Source organism: Podarcis liolepis (genome assembly GCF_965112155.1).
Source record: "Podarcis liolepis genome assembly, chromosome: 1".
Taxonomy (NCBI): Eukaryota; Metazoa; Chordata; class Lepidosauria; order Squamata; family Lacertidae; genus Podarcis; species Podarcis liolepis.
The window spans coordinates 1,705,956-1,723,252 of NC_139554.1; the positions used below are offsets into that span (position 1 = coordinate 1,705,956).

General features: G+C 45.3%; 2 protein-coding genes across 2 annotated transcripts in view; one reads left to right on the forward strand and one right to left on the reverse strand.

Moving 5' to 3' along the window:
• Positions 1-3,329: 3,329 nt before the first annotated feature.
• FANCM (FA complementation group M) overlaps positions 3,330-17,297 on the forward strand; it is a 47,109-nt gene continuing 33,141 nt past the window's right edge. Inside the window, exons 1-4 of the mRNA XM_083514079.1 lie at positions 3,330-3,774; positions 4,989-5,161; positions 6,373-6,450; positions 7,633-7,791. Of these exons, the coding sequence (XP_083370205.1) occupies positions 3,357-3,774; positions 4,989-5,161; positions 6,373-6,450; positions 7,633-7,791 (828 nt within the window). The 5' untranslated portion in view covers positions 3,330-3,356. The remainder of the gene's footprint in view (positions 3,775-4,988; positions 5,162-6,372; positions 6,451-7,632; positions 7,792-17,297) is intronic.
• Positions 9,184-17,038, reverse strand: LOC310712694 (heme-binding protein 1-like). Its single transcript, XM_083516003.1, has 5 exons — positions 16,762-17,038; positions 13,924-14,015; positions 12,922-13,063; positions 12,525-12,708; positions 9,184-10,923 (listed from the first exon to the last, which is right to left on the reverse strand). The coding sequence occupies exons 1-5, from the start codon at positions 17,021-17,023 to the stop codon at positions 10,752-10,754; spliced, it is 852 nt and encodes a 283-aa protein (XP_083372129.1). The 5' UTR covers positions 17,024-17,038; the 3' UTR covers positions 9,184-10,751.

A 17,297-nucleotide genomic window follows, 5' to 3' on the forward strand; every position in this document is an offset into this window, starting at 1 on the left:
GAAATGTAGTCCGCGCCGGGTGAGCGGAGACCGGCTGGCCAATGGCGGAGCTTCTTAAGGGCGCCCCCGGTGCATGCTGGGTAGGGCTCACGGCCGCAGCTGCTGCTGTTAGTGCAGCTCTGCGCTCTCTGCAGAGGTCCATAGATATATAATAGATAGAGGGGGCTGCGAGGGAGAGTGACGGGATGCATCAAAAAGAAAATGAATGGAGCTTTGGACCCATGTAACGTTTTTATGTTGTGATATTTGGTTTAAGTTGTCCGTTGCTCCTTCAGTTTTTTGTAAACCGCTTAAGTGATATTTTAAATGGCATGGAAATTATATATATATAATTGGCCCATGTGGACAATTAATAATGCACAATCAGTAACTGATATTTGTTTTTAAAAATTTCAACTGTTTTTATTTTATGGTTTTGCTTTCATTGGTGTAAGCCACTCTGCTGTATTTTTTATGACACAGTGGTATGCAAATATAAAAAAAAATATTATAGTGTAAACCATCCTGTGATCCTTGGATAAATGACGGTATATAAATTTAAATTATAAAAATAGCAGTATGTGGGTAGCTAAATAGATACTTCTAGGGGACTTTGTATCCCTGTTTCATTTAGTTTTGCTTTGACAGGTGATAACAGCAACTCCTCTGAAATTTATTGAAATGGGTAACAGTAACAGCACTCCCACCAGAGCAGTAAAAAGCATTCTAGCACTGACCCTTCGCTGTACAGTTATTTCAGATATGCATTACATCTCTTGCAAATGCCACAAGGCTGCTCGTTTTATCTTTTCCTGGAGAAGCTGAATTGAGAGGAAAATAATCCGCTTGGGTTATGTTGTGGGACCTCTGATCTTGCAAAGTTTCCAGCCAAAGATATTTTACTTGGCTCCCCCTTTAGGCTTGATAATCCGGTCCTTTCCCTGGCACTGGAACTTCCCACTTCCTTTCCCTCCTCCTGGAGACTGGTCATGAGACAAAGCTGCTCTTATACAAAGAACAAAGAACTATATAAAAAATAAATAAAATTGTCCAGTAGCACCTTAGAGACCAACTAAGTTTGTTCTTGGTATAAGCTTCCGTGTCCATGCACACTTCTTCAGATACTTCAGAGTAACTAGTTCATGTTCTTCCCACCAGAATAACCATGGCATACAAAAGGAGAGAGTATGACAGCCTGTCTGTCTTCTCTTGAAGAGTTGTGGACTGAAGAGGAATTTCCACATCTGCTTTCCTGACTGCAGGACTAATTGTCCTTTTGTTCTGTTGGATAGATATAAAAGGTCTCCCCTGAGCAAGAGAGAGCGTCATACCTTTTAAATAACTAGCTTTCTAGGTTGCTGGTGTAATAATCGTAAATCTGCCCTTATTCCCTTATGGGGGGCACAAGAGCCCCTATAGAGTCCTTTGCAGGTTCTCTATCAATTGGAGAAAATAACAGAGGCCAAGCAGAGAATATTGAGAAGCAAAGCAGCTAGTAAGCCTGATCTTTATTGAACTGTTGCAACAGGGTGCTCCCCTCACACACAGGAAAGGAGGAGGACCCAGAATAAAGGTGTGCCCGCCCTTATATAGACATTTTAAATTGCCCGCCCTGGAGTCCAAGACCACCCCCAGAAACATCATACATGCATCACAGAAAGGGAGGTCTACAGCAGAAATCTGAGTGTGTTGTTTATCTGCTGTCTGGCAGGTTATCTGTTAATGCTTACTTGATTGGATACCCTGGGGAGCCTGGCCAGTCTTTTGTAATGATAAGTACTTAGTTCCTGAGCCAGGTTCACACGCTCACCCTATTCATACACAGACATACCCTTAAGACATGATTTGTGAATAAAAAGACAATGGGGAGGCTTTTCCATTTTCCTTGACCTTGCAGAAAAAATCATTTGGTCAGTTTGGGGGTCAAAATGGTTCCAGGGCTGCTTTCCTGTGCTGCTTCAGACATGTGGTTTATATATTTATGTATACAGATAGGTAGCCGTGTTGGTCTGCCATAGTCAAAATAAAAAAATTCCTTCCAGTAGCACCTTAAAGACCAACTTAAAGAACTAACTTAGTTGGTCTTTAAGGTGCTACTGGAAGGAATTTTTTTATATTTATGTATGTACATGTTTGCTTGGTACATTTATGAACATTTATTATATATATAAGACCTTAGATCTTTTATTTCACTGGTTAGCTGCACCTTTCGGTACCCAAGTAGGAAACAAAATTCTGTGATGATTTATAAAAACTCAATAATTCAGCCTGGCAGGTAGCAGCTACACTCTGGAACTCCTTCCTATTAATGTCAAGCAGGTGACTCCACTGTCCTCTTTTCGGTGCCTGCCAAGTACATAGAATCAAAGAACTGGTGGAGATGGAAGGGACCCAAGGGCCATCTAGTCCAGCCCCATGCACTTCTGGGATTTCAGACCTTGGTCACCCATCTAATTTGAAACCATGCTAGTCCCTACTTATCTGGCAAGGCAAAACAAACAAACAAAAAAAAACCCCAGGATAAATCACTGATAGATAGTAAGGAATGAGGGGGATTTGCCTTGCCAGACTTCGTTTACTTGGAAATTTGTTTGTGTGTGTGTGTGTGTGTGTTTTATTTGGTATGTGCAATTTTTGTCGTGTTGGAAAATCAATAAAAAGCAATTTTTAAAAAAGAACAACTATTACAGATTTTTTTTTAAAAGAAGAGAGTGAAAGTTCATATGATTTTTACTTTGTTTCAGCCTACTCTCTTGCCGCTTCAAACTCCCGTACGTTTCAACTTACGGCTGTCCATTACCTTACTGATATCGCTTTATCTTTCTTGCAAACCGCTTCGAGGCTTTGATTCCTTCATGGAAAATATGCCTATTAATAAATATGTCTATCACAAACCAAATGGAGCCACTGGCATTAGTTCTGATTGCTTCAGAAAATTATTGATACGCTGATATCTCATAAAATATCAGCAGACAGCAATGCAAGAACCATTAGAAACAGTACTAAACCATCGTTAAAATGACTGGATATCCAAGAATTTTTTCAGCAACTGCGCAGGCGTAAAAAGGAACCCAGGAGATTCTGGCTTCGAGGCTTTTGACACGGCGAACTTCATTGAAATCAAACCGGGTCGGGAAACGGGCGGCGTCACGACGCGCTCGACGCATGCGCTCCCGGGCTCCCCTTCACCACGTGAGCCTCTGGGGAAACCCCGCCCAGCCGGCCATCTGGCCAATCAGGGCGCGCAGCCGACCGGGGCGGGGATGGCGCGGCTTTTTGAGGGCGGCCGAGCGGCCGTTTCAAGATGGCGGCTGCTCCGCCCGCCGCTGCCTGAGGGGAGCTGCTGCTGGTGAGGGGAAGGCGGCGGCGGCGGCGGCATGAGGGGCCGCGGGCGGGGCGACCGGCAAGCGACGCTCTTCCAGGTGTGGGGGACGCCGCCCGAAGCAGCAGCCGAGGAGGCGCCGCCTCCGCCCCCGGGGCCTCCCTCGTCTGGGGCGGGCTTCGCGGGCGGCGCGGCGGGCGCGGTGTGGCTGTTCCCGGCGGGCGCGGGCGTGGAGGAGCGCGGCTACCAGGCGCGGGCGGCGCGGGCGGCGCTCTTCCAGAACACGCTGCTGTGCCTGCCCACCGGGCTGGGCAAGACCCTGGTGGCGGCCGTGGTGCTGGGCAACTTCTACCGCTGGTTCCCCGGAGGGAAGGCGCTCTTCCTGGCGCCCACCAAGCCCCTCGTCGCCCAGCAGAGGGACGCCTGCGCCGCCCTCATGGCCATCCCCGCCCGACACATGGCCGCCCTCACCGGTGAGACAGAGACACGGGGGGGACCGGCCATTACTATGATGAGTCATTAGAAAGAGGCGGGCGGGGGGAGCCCAAGGGTGGTCCTCCTCACGGGTCCCGGGAATTACTATTACTACTATTGTCATTCGTATTATTACTGTTGTTATTATTATTATTATGAGTGCCTGGAAGCAGTTGGAGGATGGATGGCGGCTAACAGATTGAGGTTGAATCCTGACAAGACAGAAGGACTGTTTTGGAATTGCAAAGAATACTTTGCAATGAGTATTCTTGCTGCTGTTGTGGCGTACATAAAAAAAGTTCTATCCTTCTTTTGCACCAGTTGGCCGACAATGCCCAGGAGAAAGGCCTCTGGTTTCTTCAGAAAGGTATATTTAAATACCTTTTTCAATTCATTATAGATCATCTCCCAGAAAGCCTTAATCTTTGGGCACGTCCACCAAAGGTGAAAGAATGTACCTTCAGTTTCCTTACATTTCCAACATTTATTATCAGGCAAATGATAGATTTTTGCAAGCTTGACTGGGGTCATGTACCACCTGTATATCATTTTCATAATATTCTCTCTTAAGGCATTACATGCCGTAAACTTCATACCTGTGGTCCATAACTGTTCCCAGTCAGCCATCATTATGTTATGTCCAACATCTTGTGCCCATGTAATCATAGCAGATTTCACCGTTTCATCCTGAGTATTCCATTTCAACAGCAGGTTATACATCTTTGACAAAATCTTAGTTTTGGGTTCTAACAATTCTGTTTCTAATTTTGATTTTTCCACCTGGAAGCCGATTTTCTTGTCCAAATTGTATGCCTCCATTATCTAGGACCTGGTGGTTTTCAGGCACTGCAGAGGTAGACAAGGGAATCTCGGCTAAAAAAACAACCAAAGAATTATAGAGCTGGAAGGGATTTCCCTTGGCCAGATTTAGTTCTAGGGCTGTTCACAATAAGCACCTGGACTTCCTTTCACATGTGATATGTGCCATATTTTGCCTTTTACTCTAAGATGCTCCAACATGGAAAACTGGTCTCTGGCTAGAAATGTAAGGACTCCTTTGTTTGTTTTGGACCCTTTGTTTTAAGTGTAAGAATGGATCTGTTGGCAGCAAGCACCTCGACACACTGCTGAAGCGTGGCCTCTCTGTGAATCGCCAGTGAAACCATAGTGGGGTTTTAGGTGCCTTTCTAAATGCTTGCTTGTATTGTTTCAGGAGGTACTCAAGTGGCTGATCGGAAGGAAATCTGGCAAAATAAGAGGGTTTTCTTTCTTACGCCTCAGATAATGGCAAATGACCTTTCCCGTGGAGTGTGTCCTGCAGTGAAAATTAAATGTCTGGTTATTGATGAAGCCCACAGAGCTCTTGGAAATCATGCTTATTGTCAGGTAGGGTGACTGCAACTTGAAACATAAATTTTTAACTATAAATTTAGATCTGTGGTAAGGGGTTTGATTATGACTTTCTGAGGATTTATGTATGTCACATCCTTATTTTAAAAGTGATATTAAAAATGACATGAAGCAAGGGGTTCAAGAAAACATTTTAGTTGTTGTTAATTTTGTTAACAACAATTGATGCTTTTGAATTCTGGTGCTGGAGGAGACTCTTGAGAGTCCCATGGACTGCACGAAGATCAAACACATCCATTCTGAAGGAAATCAGCCCTGAGTGCTCACTGGAAGGACAGATCCTGAAGCTGAGGCTCCAATACTTTGGCCACCCCATGAGAAGAGAAGACTCCCTGGAAAAGACCCTGATGTTGGGAAAGATGGAGGGCACAAGGAGAAGGGGACGACGGAGGAAGAGATGGTTGGACAGTGTTCTCGAAGCTACCAGCATGAGTCTGACCAAGCTGCGGGAGGCAGTGGAAGACAGGAGGGCCTGGTGTGCTCTGGTCCAGGGGGTCACGAAGAGTCGGACACGACTAAATGACTAAACAACAACAAAATTTTGTTAAAACTAACCAGGCCCCATTCTAGCTGGTTCCTGACTGAATGATGTTTTGGAGACTCCAAGTAATCCATTCTGAACAAGTGGAAGAGAAGTGGGGAAATGAAGTTTGTGTCCTGAAAGGTTGTTTTTAATTTGAAGTCTTTCATATGCTGTATTATGCAGAAAAGAGCACTGTACTTTTGGGTTTTCTTATTGCAATATTTACAAGAAGTTTAGCAGCAGAAGTATCAGATGGATGCCTGTCTTGTGCCTCTAGATGGCTCTGAGGTCCTGTGATTTAACTGGGAAGCAAAAGCTAGCTATCTCAATCCCCACTTCACAGGTCACAGTAAACAACGAGAGCATTGCAATCAACGTGGCTTTCTGTGCTGCTGGTCTCTTTCTCTTAGCATATAGAAGAAACCAGCCATGAACCCCGGATTAGCATTGCATCCAAGCCAGGAGATTTTGTTTGTTCTTCCCAACCCCCCCCCCCATGCCAGAAAAAGTAAGCCAATGAAAAATAAATAAAATGCTGCTCTAGATGAGCTTTTGGTGTGAACTAGGAGGGCTTTGGCATGTCATTTGGGAGCCTGTCTTGTTGAGATTTGTTTTTCAGATACAGTAGCATAACAGTGGCGATGAAAGCTATTTCTTTCTTCAGGTTGTGAAAGAATTATGCAAATATACGCAGCAGTTCCGTATTTTGGCTCTAAGTGCCACTCCTGGCAGTGACACAAAGGTAATTCAAGTGCTGTTAATCCAAGGACCTGGGGATGAAGGGGCTTGCTTTGGCATCCCATGCCCGTTTAAAATGTGGCTCTTTTCAGGAGGAGGGCGTTATTGGCTTGTTTTTATTTTGATTATATATTTTGTGGTTTTTATGTTGATCTTTTCTGTGAGCTGCCCTGAGACATCTGGGTATAGGGCGGTATATAAATTCAATAAATAAATAAATCTCACTGAAGCCCCCAGTCAGCTGGTGTTCCGCTTGCACCTTCAGTGGCACCTCTGAATGCCAGCTGCTGGGAATTGTGAGTTGGGAGATTGCTTCTGTCCTGCTCAAGGCCTTTGGGACAACTGGTTGGCGGGTGTGAGAACAGGATGCTGGACTTGTGTCCTTGTGATAATACTATTAATCTGACCTAGGGATGTAAATGTTACATGATATCGTGCAGGCCTGTGCAACAGCTCAACAACTTTGGTCCTTCTTTCCAAAAAAAGCTCAACTCTGATCATTCCAATGGGTAGATCACTGCCAGTTTACTTATAGTAGGAGCAGATCTCAGTCTCTTGGAAGTTGGACACCCCTGATACAGTGTAATATACAGAAATTGAATTGAATTGAAATACTTTATTGTCACTTGTACAACTTGTATACAGTGAGGTTACATGAGCACCCCCCACTCAGCTCTCTTAGTCTTAATTCCCCTCGTTTACTGACGCACACCCACCAAACCGGAAAGTCAGTTGCCCTTTTGTTATCTTTTCATTCAGCAGCCTAAAAGCCCACGGATAGAAGCTGTTCTTTACCCTGTTGGTGCGACTAATCAGGCTTCTATATCTTCTGCCCAAGGGCAGATCAAGGAGATCAAGAAAGTACTATAATAATGTATAGTATATACATTAAACTACAGTGCTACCTCTGGTTGCGAATGGGATCCGTTCCGGAGGTCCGTCTGGACCCCGAGGTTTTCGCAACCTGAGGATCACTGTTACACGCATGCGCGCGGCGGTAGACCACTTCTGCGCATGCGTGCAGGGGGTGCAAAACACTTCCGGGTTTGCCGCTTTTGCAACCTGAAGTTTACATTACCCAAGGGCAACATAACCCGAGGCGCTACTGTATGCCCGATTTTTACTGTGCTAACATGATGCTAAGTAAAATACAGCCAGATGGTGACTTTTTACCATTTCCTTGCAGGCTGTGCAGCAAGTTATTTCCAACCTGCTGATTTCACACATAGAACTATGTACTGAAGATTCTCCCGATATCCAGCCTTACACGCACCAGCGGCAGGTTGAAAAATGTGTTGTTCCACTTGGGAAGGAGCTGGCTGAAGTTCGTAATGCTTACATCAAGGTGAGTCAGAAACTTCGTATTGAGTGGGTAAGAATGGCGGCAGGCAGGACTTCAGAACAGAAATGGTGGTGAAACATTTGTTGAAAGCAGCTTGTTTTTATTCTTCTAAAGAGGTGTCTTCATTTGTTCTGTGAAACAGAAGGTCAGCTTCGCTTTTGTAACTGGATTTGTTTTCCAAGTGCTGCTTTAATCTTTCAAAAATGTCACTGGTACGGGATCATGATGGTTGTTTTTAGTCTCTCACTAAATGACATCTGAGTGGACGATTCTAGTGTTGGCTTCCTTGTAAGAATGCAGTGAAGGAGCCTCAGGAAACTGTCATCCTGTTTTCCTTAAGTGGGTCCTGTCCCTGGGAGAAAGTGGCCTTTGGAGCTCCAATCTGACCAGTGTATATTACATAGCCGTGAACTGGGGTTGGGATCTTCTGCTGGCAGGGATTATGGGCACTGTCCTGGTTTTTCTTAGGTGGTGGAAGAATGCAAGTGGTATTGTTGCTTTTTGTGTCTCAGTCTCAGATGAGCCTGTCTTGAAATGAAGCCATCATTGCTGAAAATCCACACAAAACATAAAAGTGCATTGAGCAGGTAATAGTGTGATGCAGAGGTATTTCAGGCCGCCTTTACTGTCTTCTACAGAGGTTTTGTTTGATATCTGTGTGCGTTTTAGCGGAGTCTACCTTGAGGCTCTGTGTCTGTGTAGGGTTAAAGACAGGTGTGCAGTGACAGATGGGAGAACAGCTGCAGAAGGAGCAGTTCCTTTCAGAGAACTTGTAGAGGCCAGTTGTTCAATGTTTTTTGTACTTGTGGGGGCTAAATGGAATTGGTATGATACATCCCCAGGTTGGTAGTTTACAAGCACATCGTGGCAGCTGCTCTGTAAGCCTGGGGCATGTGGGCTATTGAAAATAGTTTCTGAGGATCGCTCCATAACCCGAGCTCCTTAATAATAGAATGGTAGAGTCGGAAGGGACCCTGAGGGTCATCTAGTCCAACCCCCTGCAATGCAGGAAGCTTTTGCAATGCTCCCACCTGACTGGGGAGGCGGGCCAGGTGACCCCAGACAACTATATTGCCAAGTTCTATGCCCATTTCCTATCTAATATGACTTGCTGAAATTAAAGTCTCCGTTCCATGTTATCCAGGTTGCACAATGCGTTCCTCTTCCAATACAAGTAATTTTACTGATTATTTTTATAAAATTCTGTCTGTGGTGTTGAAATAGAGGAAGGTATCCAGTACAAGGGGGGAAACTGAGAGCAACAAAAGTTCACCTGGACGCTTTGCTAAACTTTTTTTAGAAAAAGATGCCGGTGACTTAACTAATATATCAAAATTGCTTTTAGGTTGCAATCAAATAGTGTGTAAATTTATGAAATAAATAATAAACTCGGGATAACACAGAGCAATAAAGTTTTTATTCATGGCAACTTCCAACAGTAAACAATATATGACGTATATCTTTCACAGGTAAATTAGCAATTAGGATTCCAGCTTTATTATTTCTAGACTTGAATTAGTTTTTTTTTTTAATACGACTTACAAAAGATTTCATTTTGTATCCTAGTTGGCTAAGTGGATAATTTCAAAATGAGTAAAAACATGGTATTTTCAGAATGTGAACTTTCCTTCTGATAATCCTTCAAATTAAATATCAGTCAATCATTTTATTTGCTTGTGGGCTAGCAAAGTTTAAACTGTGCTGAAGGTGGCTTACAACATATAAAAAATACATAGCTAAAAACATAACAAAAGTAGTCATAAACAATAAACAAAACATCAAAAAGTACACAACCAAACTGAACAATTGCCACACAAGCTGTATGAACCAAAATAAAGATACAAAAAATTAACAGCAACACCCCACCTCCAACAAAACCCTCTAGAGTCTGTTCAGCAGCCTCAGCTTTTGTAGCTGGAGTCAGTCCGGGCCTCGCCCTACCAGGGCAGGTGGAAAAAGGCCTGCAGGGCAGGGAACAAGTCTTCCAGGACTCACAGCCAAGATACCAACAATGTATACAGTCATACCTCATGTTACGTTTGCTTCAGGTTGCGCGTTTTCAGTTAGCCTCCCGCTGCGACCTGGAAGTACCAGAAAGGGTTACTTCCGGGTTTCGCCGCTCGCGCATGTGCAGACATGCAAAATGACATTATGAGCAGAAGCGGCGAATCACGACCCGCACAGACACGGGTTGCGTTCTTTTCAGGTTGCGAACAGGCCTCCGGACCAGACGTACCACTGTACAATAAAACACTACTTCTGTTGCTAAAGGAGGTAGCAATTTCTGTTCACCTATAGTAGATATTCAGAAGAAAATAGTCAATAGCATCGTATCTATAAAAATAAACTTGTGTAATAATGAGGAATAATTAGTGTTAGCATCTGCTAGGGTATTATTTGCTTACAGACAATGCAGTTCATTTTGGTGGAGCTACCTCTGTAGCCTCTCTCAAATGAATGGCGACACTGTAGCATCAGATAAAATGTTCAGAAATTGTGCAGTTTTACCTACAACTTAACTTCCATTGAGTTAGTGAAGCACTCTTGCATGTCAGAATAAATACTGGGAAGAATCACAGAAGTGTAGAGTTGGGAGGGACGCCAAGGGAACAGAACACTTTATTTCTCTTAATACAGAATATCTCCTGTGTCTTAATTTTGGTGAAAGTGCTTGAAATCTTAGTGACTATACATAACTGAAGCAACAACTAGGAAAAACCCTTCAAAACTGGCAGCAGACACTCCAAGTTTGCCTTCTTAATTGCTGAGGAAGGAAGCTGGTTTGTCTGTCAGGCTACCCTGGTGGAATGTGATATTCGTGTTGTCTTAGGAAATAGGCTTTATAAAGTTAATGGCTACATATCATTCTTGATCATTCCAGCTAGCTGACTAGAGTTCACTTGCGTGTTTCATGGGTGATCCGTCAACGGAGCTTGGCTGTCTTGTAGCTCAGAAATAGCCAGCTATGGTCTTTCAAGAAACCATATTTCGTTCTGTCGATTTGTAGCAGCTGGATTTGTGTATCCTGCAACTATGAAGGTATCTTGCAAACACAGCTCAGGACTCTCCAGAAGTTCAGCCAGCATATTAATTTCTCTTGCAATGGACGTTTCGTTGGTGACTCCTCTGAAGGCCCTGTGAACAAGCCATTTCAAAATAATACTTTATTCGTTTTAGACTTACAGCAATCCCTTGAGTGTAGATTGAAAGTGGGACCATGACATCAACAAGATCCCTGAAGTCACAAACGCTAGCGCTCTGTTTATATTATATATGTGCGTGCACACACACACATAAAAAGTGGGCTGGGGAGAGTGTTGAGATTGTTAGAGGCTGAATTCTGCATGCCATGTATCATTCTCAGTGCTTGCTGATTTTTGTGTTTGTTTCCACACAACTATTTGATACAGATATTCTACACTTATAGTCTGGTGTCCTTCCTCCCATGGGAACCCAGAATAGCAAACATTTCAGTAATGAAAATAGAATTTTAAATAAATTTAGGGTGAGTAGAAGGCAGCTCGCATAACCAATCTTCCCCTCCCCTCCTGCCCCCTCCCATAAAAAGCTCCTCCAAACGGTCTGGGCAACCAGCCAACCAGCTTTGACCCACTGGAGAGGCTTTTGAGTGGGGCTGGGGGGGGGGTAGCAAGGGGTTGCAGGGAAGAAGAGGGAGAAAGAATTAGTTGAGTGAGTGATTTCCAGACTGAGATTTTAGTTGGTGTGTGTGTTGGTAGTTATAGTTAAGCTGCTTTAGAAGCCCAATACCAGGATACAAATGTGCTTAAACAAACATAGCCTGCTTTTTCATCAACTTAAAGAAATATCCAGAAGGCACTGTGTAGCTGGAGCCAAGATACCTGACAAGGTCTTAACACTTGCTTGGTTTTGTCTCAGACTGCTCCTCGCTTAATTAAAATTAAATAGTTACCTATAATCGCACATTTGCCTGGTTTGTCACACTAAGCCAAACTAGGCTTTCTGAGTGTGAAAGTTCCCAGAGGTGAGGTCAAAAGGGGCTTAGCTCCTTTCCAGGTGCGAGAAAAAACCATGGTTACAGCTCATGGTTAGTGAGGAGAGTTTCACCATGTGACCAGTTCAGACAACATGCAAAGCCTTGGTTTGGCATGACTTGCAAACCTTCATGATCATTTTATTTCTAACAGCAATAACCTCCCACCCCAGCGACCCCTAAACAACACTCCAGCTCAAGATTCTGTTCAGCAGCCTCAGCTTTTGCTGCAGTTGGAGTCAGTCCGGGCCCTGCCCTCTCAGGCCAGGTGGAAAAAGACCAGCAAGGCAGGGAGCAGCTGTTGCAGCACTCACAGCCAAGGTTAAGTAGCACAAAGGAACCATATCACTTTGTATATTTCAAGCTGCAGTTAGGTTTGTAGGACAGTGTGAGCATGAAGGCTTTGCTCAGTCTAATTCCAGCTTGTGTTTGTAGTCTTAAACTGTAAGTACTGTAACTACATGCAAACCAGCTCAGTACATTCTTTGCCTAATAAACCATGAATTTATTCAGCCAAGATCGTTAAATCTGAACTGGACTTCATAACTGTAATGACAGAACTCTAAGCAAAAGTAAACATGAAATGCTGAGTATTTGGATGAAAGGATTTTGGTTTTGAATTGTTCAGTGTTTGGAATGAATCCATGGAAAAGAACGTGTCATGATGATGAGATTTTCAGCTAATCAACCCTGGCACTTTTGATAGGCAACTTTTGATTCTTACCTGGCATAAATAATGGTTGGAGGCCACTCTTCAATGACAACATCCGGATCATTGGGTGCAGGTGGCTGTTCTTGCAGCCCACTGGGGAGGTAATATGCTACAGTCACAAATCTCGTGATGCCTGGAGTGCTCTCACTGGTGCGAACTATGGTTGCAATGGGAACAGTCATCCCCAAGTATAGGCCTGAGGAAAGCATATCGTCATTAGTAATTTCCTGACATTACCTGTCAGCTAGTTGTGAAGTTAAATCACATATGCGGAATCAAATTTTGCAGCCTTGGGAAATTTTGCATTTGGGAATTCTCCTTGCAGGATCAAATGGCGCATTTATAAGTAATGTGGTGCAGTCAGAACAAAAGATAGTGTAGTATGTGTGTCTGACAGTTGATTATTTACCTGATGAATTCTGCTGACAAATGTATCTCATAATCTTCATGAATCCTAGGCATATGCTCTGTTCATACTGCTTTTCTTGCACTTTGACGCAAGCCCATTTCGCCTTTTCATAGTGGCGTTTTTCATAAAGAAGATTCCCAAGCTGTAAATTTTCAAAATTGCTGTTATTATTATAATTTATTACCCACATACCACCACCCTAAGGTGAGTTAAAGTGTTAAAGGAAGACTAAGGCACACAGGTGGTGGGCCTTCAGGAAAGCTTTTACTTCTACCAGTATTTAACATCCACCACTGTTGTAGACTGTACGTTTGGCTCTGAAAGGGGTAAATGCGTTCAGAAATAATCAATATTTGTGATAGCTGGTTAGGGTAATTCATAACACAGAATTTGTTCATATATACACAGTCTACCTGCCCTCTTGGTCTTTCAGAATGCAGCTAGGCTGAGAAGAACTCATCCAACCCAGGGGTTACCAGGCTACAGCTAAGGCTAGGCTACCTTTCTCCATGAGGAAGCGGCAATGGGGAATATTAGCTATAGCTGACCATTACTTCATGCCTTTGAGACCACTTGTGCATCCATTGACAATGATGACTTGTGAGCACCCCTAAACTGAGCATGCAGTCCCTCTGGGAGGGTGCAACCCCCTTCCAGAACCCCATCTCACCAATAGCACCTCTGTCATGCTGGGATTTAGCTTAAATTTTAAACATATGAATTATTTAAAGTTGCATTTCTATATTTAATCACCTAAAGTAAGAAAAAGTGCATTTTTCTCTCTGCAGTAGGGTTAGAACATGTTAGGTAGGGAACATTTTTTTTTAAAGCACAATTAAAATTGGGAAGGAACAAAGAGAGCTTTTAAAAACTAGTTTTCAGACCACTTTCCATTCACTAAATTTGACTGCTTGTTAGGTATACAAAAGTAGAAGCCACGCCTGTTTCTCTTCCCACTCTTGCTATAATGCATGAAGGTGTATTTTAATGAAGAGATGATACCTGTTCTTTACGGGCTATCACAACAAATGGAACACTTTCTCTCTCCTGAGGATGGTTATTTCTGGTCAGCTGTTGGATTGGCTCTGCCATATCTGTAAGAATGTGATTAAATTGTTGTTTATAGAAGTAAATATGCCTGATTCACATATGAAAATTCTTACGTGGGTGAGAATCATAGAATCCTAGAGTTGGAAGAGACCACAAGGGCCATCGAGTCCAACCCCCTGCCAAGCAGGAAACACCATCAGAGCACTCCTGACATATGGTTGTCAAGCCTCTGCTTAAAGACCTCCAAAGGAGGAGACTCCACCACACTCCTTGGCAGCAAAGTCCACTGTCAAACAGCTCTTACTGTCAGGAAGTTCTTCCTAATGTTTAGGTGGAATCTTCTTTCTTGTGAGAATAGAACACAGGTAGTAAGAAATAGAACACAGTTTGGAAAAGGCTTATTTCCAAGATACACTGATATTTATTGGACTTAAGAACAACCAGCTAATTTTGTTTTGATGCCAAAGTAAAATTAATTGCAATATTTGCATAACTTTTTTTGACTGGTCTATGTGACTTTTAGTTCAATGTAATGCATTAGCACAGCAAATATGTACAAGACATAGACATTACAGACTGGTCTGGATAACATCTCTGCACAGGACCTTAGTTGTAAGATTGCTCCATTAACTAACCTTTAATTACTATAACCAACTGTGTTGCTAACCAAGCCAACTTCAAACCACTTCTGTAGCTCCATTGGGGAGAAGCAGTGGTTGGTGCCATGTTTGGTTCATATGGCTCTGATTTTTGCTGTGCCATCGAATGCTTAAGAGTGGGCTATGTTACAACCATAACTGAAGCAGTTTGTTGTCACCTTGTGACCTTTCATTGGTGTTTTAATAATTGGGCATGGCTTGGAGGGAGACTACTCAGACACCCCCCCCCATCAGAGGGCTACTGATTGTCCATTAAAGCTTTCATTGTAGGACGACACTTAAGTCATAGGTGTGTTGAGTTATGATAGAATATATTCATCTCTTGAGGCCAAGTGGCTGGACAGTCTTTGCCTTGTGGAAGGTAGTAAACACCTCCCACCCCAAAGTACCTTTGATGCTTATGTCCACTTGCAGTGTGGTAAGCAGGATTTTGCCATTATGTGCTAGAGCATTGGCCTGTTATTTCCCTGCAGATAATAGTTCTAGTTTCTCTTCACCGCTACTTTCTGTGATCTTAAGTTCTGATGGGCAGAGTATCCTGCTCCATTGCCATAATTTGATGTGCTTCCGCCACCCCAGACTCCCCTCAGAGCTACTAATGCACCTTTCTGGGTTTTCTTGCAGAGCATTTTTGAAACCTTTGGCCAGCTTCAGCCCTCACTGTAGTTCTGTGATGTCAAACCAATAATAGCATTAAGTGTCAGCCGGGGTGTGTGTACTTAGATGGTTTTCAAAAAGGATTAAACAATTAGTGGGAGATGTATCTGTCAGTGGATATTAATCGTAATAGCCAAGGATGGAGCATCCAATTTCAGGAGCACCAAAGATCACATTTGCAGGTGCTGGGGGCAATGATCATCTCTGGGGAGGGGCTTAGAGCATCTCTTTTGTGTGCAGAAAGTTCAATCCCAGGCGGCTTCTCCAACTGGAAGGATCAGGTGGAAGGTGATGTGGAAGACCTTTCTTTCTCCTAAGACCATGGAGAGCTGCTGCCAGCCACAGTAGATCATATTAGCTTGGGCAAATAGTATGAGGTGTTTCTCCTACAGAGCTGGGCAGGGCATCACCCGTTGTAGGCAGATTACTTGGCCAAACTGGGTGGTTCTCTTACTCAGCAAGGCAATTCCTACTGCAGACTTGCAGGGTAACATTGGCCAGTGCACAGTCCTACACAAAACCACTTTGGCACACCATCTCTCCTCACCCTTCCATCAAATGAACTCTCTGGAAACTCCGTGGTGGGAGGAACTAATTTCATGGCTTGGAAACACGCTGAGTGACAAACATAAATGAGCAGGTGGCAAAAGGTGCCCATCCTGTTGTAATCACAAGAAGAGCCTGCTGAATTGGGCGGATGGCCCATCTATCCAGCATTTCACCGTGGCCAAACAGAGGCCTGTGGGGAACCCACAAGCGGGATTTGAGCACATGAGCCCCACTCTCCCCTCCTGTGGCCTCCGCCAGCTGACATTCAGAACTGCTGCTAGTAGCCAGGGTAGCCCTCTCCTCTTCCATGAATGTGTCTAATCCCCATTTCTTTCTATCCAAGTTGGTGGCCCTCCCTGTGTCCTATGGAGGGAGTTCCACGCTGCAACTCTGTGTGCTCGTTCATCGGAACTGAATCGTCCTACATTCAGCTTCACTGGATGCCCACGAATTATATTGTACGGAGAGAGGGAGAAAAACTTTCCTCTCTGTCCACGCTCTCCTTGCCTAGTTTTGCAGGCTTCTCTCACTTGCCTTTTCTCCAAACTAACCACCACCACCCCAAATGCTGCCGCTTTTCCTCATCCCCTTGCTTAGATTCCCTCTACCAAAGCTGAAAGCAGCCTTAACTTCCCCCTGATCGTGAATGGGAAACAGCTGGTGAAGACGGCGGCCTGCCAGGGAAGGGATCCCTTCCTAACGCTCCTGCGCCCCGGAGCCCGTTCCTTGCAAGCGCTCCCTGTCTCCCTGTCCCTCGGATGGCGAGCGCCTTTGGAGACGCGGAGCAGGCGCTTGCCGGCGAGCAGCTCCCCCCGCTTCGCAAGCTAATCCTTTTAAAACCGAAAGCCCCTGAACCCTCTGGCGAGAGGCTGAGCCGGAGCGCCTTTTGCCCCGTCCCGGCGAGAGCGCGCTGCCCCTTGCTTACCCCTGGGCACGTCCACGCGGTGCCCGCGGCCCACGCTCTGCCAGTAGCTCAGCAGGCGCTCCTGCTCCTGCTCGTCGCCGCCGTTGTCCTCCAGGCTGCTGCCGTACGCCGAGTCCGGGCAGCCGGCCGCCCCCGGCGCCCCCTCCGCCTCGTCCCCGCCGGCCGCCCCGGCGCGCTCCAGCTCCTCCAGCGTGATGGCGCCCGGGGGGGCCGGGTCGCCGCCGCCGCCGCCCAGGCGGCAAGTGCGCGCTTCGCTCTCCATGGCCGGCTGGATCGCGCGGAGGCGGCGCTTGCTCTCTTAAGCTGCCCTGCCCAGCGGAGGGGAGGGGAGGGGGCCTGTCCGCCCGGGCAGCCGCGGCGGCGACGCCCTCCAGGCACGCGTCGGACTCGGGAGGAGCCTGCAGGTGCCCGGCTAGGGCGCGAGCCTGGGGCCCCCAGCCCCGCTCCCTAGGGAATCAGGGGATCGGCACTCCCTTCCCCGGGACCAAGGGGCTCCCAGCACGCCCCCCACCCCACCCCCAGGAAGGAAAGGGTGG